Source organism: Amphiura filiformis, chromosome 2 (genome assembly GCF_039555335.1).
Source record: "Amphiura filiformis chromosome 2, Afil_fr2py, whole genome shotgun sequence".
NCBI classification, from domain to species: Eukaryota; Metazoa; Echinodermata; class Ophiuroidea; order Amphilepidida; family Amphiuridae; genus Amphiura; species Amphiura filiformis.
The window spans coordinates 83,311,355-83,317,821 of NC_092629.1; the positions used below are offsets into that span (position 1 = coordinate 83,311,355).

At 37.0% G+C, this 6,467-nt stretch overlaps 1 protein-coding gene across 1 annotated transcript in view; it reads left to right on the top strand.

The window, feature by feature from the left end:
* LOC140144044 (uncharacterized) overlaps positions 1 to 6,098 on the top strand; it is a 52,360-nt gene extending 46,262 nt beyond the window's left edge. Inside the window, exons 4-5 of the mRNA XM_072165872.1 lie at positions 625 to 725; positions 5,886 to 6,098. Coding sequence (XP_072021973.1) covers positions 625 to 725; positions 5,886 to 6,098 — 314 coding nt within the window. The remainder of the gene's footprint in view (positions 1 to 624; positions 726 to 5,885) is intronic.
* The last annotated feature ends 369 nt before the right edge of the window (positions 6,099 to 6,467 follow it).

A 6,467-nucleotide genomic window follows, 5' to 3' on the forward strand; every position in this document is an offset into this window, starting at 1 on the left:
CGACCCCACTTTTTGACATGCCAACCCCCCCCTTACACATGCAAAATTTTGGGGAACCCGAATTTAAAACCTGAAGTTTTTTTATATCATATAATGCGAGTGCAGTGAGCAGGAAATTGTGCATATTTGAACGTGTTCCTAACATTTTCCTACACCTTTTTAGGGCGTAATATAGAAACGGTGCCCAAAATATCTGTGCCAAAAATCGCTTGCTCCCCCCTTCAACCTGCCAAAATCGCTTGACCCCCACCCCTTTCGACCTGCCAAAATGCTTGAGCCCCCCCCCCTTAGGCCTGCCAAAAAATCTTTGCCCCCTATAATTCACCACCACGGGGTACACATAATTATTGCACCACCCTTTGCGCCACAGATGTCACATTGCCCCAGCACCATTTGTAATAATAATAATAATAATAATAATAATAATAATAATAATAATAATAATAATAATAATAATAATAATAATAATATGGTAGTATGTGATGGCACAGGAATACTACCATACGAAAACTATTCGGTGCTGGCCATATGTACAGATGCCACATGAAGGTAACAGCGGCTTCACCGTGTTGAAAAAACGGAGGTCGACTAATTATTTAACTTTATCTTATCGTGTACTTTCAGCCATGAAGATTCATTTGAGTCATGCTACCAAAATAGCCCTAGAACGAGACCGTGACGGAAAGAGATTTATTATTATTCCACGAGGAGATATTGAAGTCAAGGTGAGATTATTGTAAACAAAGCGTTTGGTTGCGAATATGTGTTTGACTTGCTCCGACGAAATGTGCGTAAAGTTGATAGTATCAAGACCATTCCCAGATGATTTGGTATTCTTTATATACGAGATAGTGACGGAAAAAGATTTATTATTATTCAACAAGGAGATATTGGAGTCATGGTTGGATTATTGTATACTGATTATTTGGTATTCTTTATTTGATGCACACCTGTACAAGACAGTAGTTGGTGAGACACTTAGCCCATTTTGGAAATTCATACTTCAATATCACAATGATTACAACTTCATAACGAGAAATCCCATAACATCCGAAAACCGAGAAGGGGCAGAGCGGTCACTAGGGATGTGTTGTGTTTATAGAATGGCATTGTTGTGTATATAGAATGGCGTAGCTGTTGTGCAGTGTTTATCAAGAAGTGTAAAAGCAGTCTATGTGGCAATCATAAAAGACAAATACTGCTGGCTTGTGCTTGTGTGCGTCAAATTAAGAGTATCAACTCAGCAAAAAAGGATCTCGAAACTACCACATAGCTTGCGACTTTACGTTCATTTTTGTTGCGCATGTAGCATTTTTGTTTTAAGCTGTTTCAGGTCTAGTAAATCTTCAAATCGGTTAACATGCTCCATATGTTGGCTATTGCTTTTAGAACTGTCAGCAGGACAAGCCTATAAGGGTGAATTTCTCTATCAATAACCAGAAAAATTGGGTCAAAATTGAGATTTACCCAAAACTGAGCATTTTTGGCAAGTTGGATTCGTCCAATCTTTGCCATTATTCTTTTATATTCTTTAGACCAACAATTTAGCAGTTGTGAAGCCCAACAATTCCATAATTTCAGACCAACCAAAACAAATTGAAGACCAACCTTAAATAACTTTTCGAATCAAATGGGGGGGGGGGGTGTCTGGCATCAATTTGTATGCTTTATTCTTGTGCATGTAATTTATTTAGATGATTATTGTTTGTCTGGAGTCTAAATTTGTGTATTGCTTGATGTTTAATGATTCATGTGTAATTTTGTTCCAATATTTTCTACTAATCATGTGTTTGTTTTTGATTTTCCACCGATTTATTCTTGCCATCCAATTAAAACTGATATTATGACGCATATACTAGCAATTATAGTAGTTTTTCCCTGTTGATTGCACGGTACGTTATATAATTCGTTATGAACACAGCAGAGTGCCGAATACGCAAATTTGCTGTTCTGAGTAAACGGCGTTTGAAAATCTTATACCATTCCATTGGCCTTTCTAAATATTTAGAACATTCGTGAGCACTCATTTGAAATGTATATTATAGAAGTGAATGTAAACGAATTGTATGCAATAGTTGCATGTTCTGAAACAAACGATATATCCCGCAAAACGCATTTTAACAGCTATTCGGCTTTATGCTGTAGCCAAAATGTGATGCGATCAAGCAAAATCAGTCGGAACTCGGAAATATTAAATTTTCGGTTTCTCATAGATTAGTAAAAAACATTTACAAAGGTGCATTTTGCAGAAAACCCCACTGGAATTGAACAACCAGTTCCAAAGATATAGGCAATTAAAGAGTTTACAAAATCAATATTTCCGAGTTCCGACTGATTTTGCTTGATCGCATCACAAATGTCTCTACCACTGCGCAGAGAGTCGTATTCGGGGTCGAATACGCATTCAACTACGTGTAAACCATAGCACGCATCCTTGATTTGGGACTTTTGTGTATAAATTACTGGTTGTCCTAACGGATATGTAGACTTAACTTGGTATATGTCATAAATAGTCATCTCTGTAATATTTAGCAAAAAGTCGCGGATTTTAAAGCAGAAATAACAATATTGGCGTATGATTTTCTGGGATTTACCAATTTCACGGGGGCGCACTCACATTATTAAGCCATAGCGATACCATGTGGGGAATAATTGTACTTATTTTGGTATCACTGGATAAAAGATACCTACAGCTATACGTTGGTATCAAATATATCAGTATAGGACAAATAATAAAGAAAATTCGGGGTTTCCAGCTATTCAATACTACAGATCAACCTTATTTGTACAGCTAAGTATACGATTCGTCTCTTTGCCGAATTCATTTTTCCCACTTACCGTGATTCGTCCAAATCAAAATTTCAATAACTACGTCGGGGAGTAAGATTTACCATTAATTTTTGGTGGAAATAAAAGATAACCTGAAACATAATCATAATCATACAAAAACTCAATTTGCTCAAAATACTCGATTCGTCACTATGCCGAATTCATAATAATCCAAACACAAATAGTATATATACACAATTCGAATTGAAATTTTGATTTGGACGAATCACGGTAAGTGGGAAAAATGAATTCGGCAAAGAGACGAATCGTATACTTAGCTGTACAAATAAGGTTGATCTGTAGTATTGAATAGCTGGAAACCCCGAATTTTCTTTATTATTTGTCCTATACTGATATATTTGATACCAACGTATAGCTGTAGGTATCTTTTATCCAGTGATACCAAAATAAGTACAATTATTCCCCACATGATCAAAATAGCTCGATTTGATTTAATTCCAAACGATTTAGCCAATCAAAGTGAACATGACAGAGTTATTTACTAGTTACCACTATCATCATTGTGTAAATGGACACAAGCTTAAGGTAGATGTCAGTGTTGTTTTGGTCATTCGATGAAAGTGGTTGTTTAATCCGCCAATTTCCGCACTTCACAACAGCAATTATATTCACCGAGGAGTTAGAGTTTTGCAAACAATCTAGGAATGGCCAATCTTTTCTTGAAGTTTGGGTTGATGCGAAATTGATTTCTTTTCAAACGGCTTCATTTGGGATTTAGTTGTTTATAGATTTCGCTGCGAAGTTTAAAATCAAATAGCTCTATATCCGGCTTCAGTATCGTCGTTGCGCGGGAAAAAACTATTATGTAATGTCAAAGGTCAAATGCAAAACCTCACATGTAAAAACAGGACTTCAATTCCATAAACCTCAGTATGTAACGATTTGTTCAGGGATTTTGCAGCAAAATGCAAAAAAAATTGTTCAACATTAACAGGATTTAAATAGAAACCTTTGTTGATTGTTTGATCAAAATACGGACATTTATGTAGTGTGCAGAAAAAATCACTAGGAAACAAAAATCTGTGATCGGTTGAAAAATCCGTGAAAATCTATTATCCAACACAGATTTTCACAGATTTTCAACCGTTAACAGATTTTTCACAGAAAAATGTTTCCTAGTAAATGGGAAGCATTAGAAGGTGTGTCGCTGGATTTTCGTCAAGTTGGCATACAAAAATATGATGTTACTGTGGTCCACTTGTTATGAAAATATATGGGTCAAAATCTTTAACACCCATCATCGAATATTAACAATATGAATTTTAAACCAAAATGTAGACAATCAGGGTTCCGAATATACGTTCTGGGTCAAGCATTTTCACGAGGTAGTGAATTATAGCTTAATAACTGCGCATTAGTTATTTGGAGGGCATTGTGAAAAATCTAAACATTTTGCATTTGGAACCGAGGAACATCCCGAGGTCCAAAGCAAAATGTTTAGATTTTTCACAATGCCCGACATATAACTGATGCAAAGTTATTAACCGAATTCATAACCGTCATTTTTAACTCACCACTCAACCAAATCTCAAGATTTTATTCTCTGAAATTTGTTGAAATAAACAATTTTTATCAAAACTTTTCGCCCTTCAAAAAGTCGAACAGGCTAAAACGGACTTACCAATTACAGCACTGCATAATCACGCCGTGTGCAAACATGGTAGTTGCGTGCGCGTGAAGTGTTCCGGCGCAACAGGTGCACACACGCAGAAATCATTGTACCGCGTAAGCATACGCGGAGGTCATTGATGGATATCAATAACCTCCGCGCCGGTGTGCGTATATCCTCTAAAGAGCAATCTGATTGGGACGTACATATGACGTAATACGCGGAGGTTACGTACATATGACGTAATACGCGGAGGTTATGAATATTAATCAGAAAGTGTTATCAAATGCCGCCATATTTAGTCGATTAATCCAACCTATAACGACGTCATTATTTAGAGAGGTTATTCTTTACAGACGTTAATAATTGAAAAAAAAAATATCAGAGTAAGGTAACACATTGCTGAACATTTGCAGACGTCGATCGGTTATACATTTGTTGACGTTCAACTTTAGGTCGTGTATGACAAACAGTGAAAACTAAAGGGTGTACACCAGTAAATAGCCCCCATTGACTTTTTGTACAAACAGGGTCTGGGAAAACGTCATTTTCTTGACTCCAGAGCGACTCAGTTCTTTAGAACTCACCCTTTCTGCAAGTCGAAGGTCAGATGAAGACATCCATTGTAGAAATCATATACGGATATGATTATATATATAGCCCACACAGCGTACGCCACCTAACGAATAGCTTGGTGTTTCTGAAATGTAACACATTTTGAAAGTTTAGCCAAATTGTCATAAAAAGTCAGATCCTGCTCATTTTTCACAGCCAATCTATTTCCCAGGCCTAAATGAGGATTAAATATGAATCAGGGCCTAATAGTTGGGTTTTAAGCCTTTTCTAATGTATTTAATTTAGTCGTATTGCACGTTTCCTCGTTTGAAACACTGATGTTTCCTCCCAGGGTGTAAGAGACTTGTATTTACTGCTGTGCACTCTAAAGACGTTATTCTAAACAGATTTGTTAAAAAGGTTGACCGTAAAATATCATGCGTGATGTGGTCAAAACACAGAATGACGTCATATTGGGTTTGCATAACGTATACAAGACATTGAGGGCACACTAAATTGCGTAATATGAGCCAGGCGGTGATGGCAGCGATATCGCCAATTTTGAGGTCGCCATTGGATTAACACATAATCATGAAATCTTCACAAACAATTCTAAATTGGTTATGTGGTGTCAAAGCAAAATTATCTTACTCTAAAACCGTCGGGGTTTTACAAAGTACCCCACTGCAAGTATGTTAATTTTCCATTTGTAATTGCTAACCGTGTATTTTGGATGGGGCTGTCAGCCCTGTATCTTCGCCAGCCTCGTACGTCACGTGTCGCGCTTCCTATGCCGCCTGATATGAGCGCAATATATATAATTAATATAACCGTCATTCTTTTGTTTTCTTTTATTTCTATTATAATCTAGGGTAAAGGCACAATGAACACATACTGGCTTGATGGGGTAGTGGACCCATTGGAAACGAAGCGACAAGTTGGTTGGGCCAATCACGCAGATACAGAAGAAACACAGTTCAATTCTGCTCGCTTGGTAAAGCCGTACTCACCCACACGTCCAATTTCTCCCTCGAATTCAGCGAATGAAGCTACAAATGGGAGGCTGTCACGAGAGGGCTCCTAACTTTGAAGCAGATTTTGTTACATTACCATTAAACATACCATTATCCGTCGGTAGATGGCGTCTGGTTAATTCTGAAAACGAAAAAGAAAGGTTATGTGTTGGTATAATTAATGATTGAAATTTAAAACTGCTGAACCAAGCGCACACATATCTACCTCGGAATGGACATATTTCAGATGGCCGTCTCTCTCTCTCTCTTCCATTAGCTAGATTAATAATTGTGATGCGATCAAGCAAAATCAGTCGGAACTCGGAAATATTGATTTTGAGATATAGCCGAACAAAGTAAATATTTCTTTTTTGTTTTCTATTGTTTTGGAAACTCTTTAATTGCTCATATCTTTGGAACTGATTGTTCAATTGCAATGG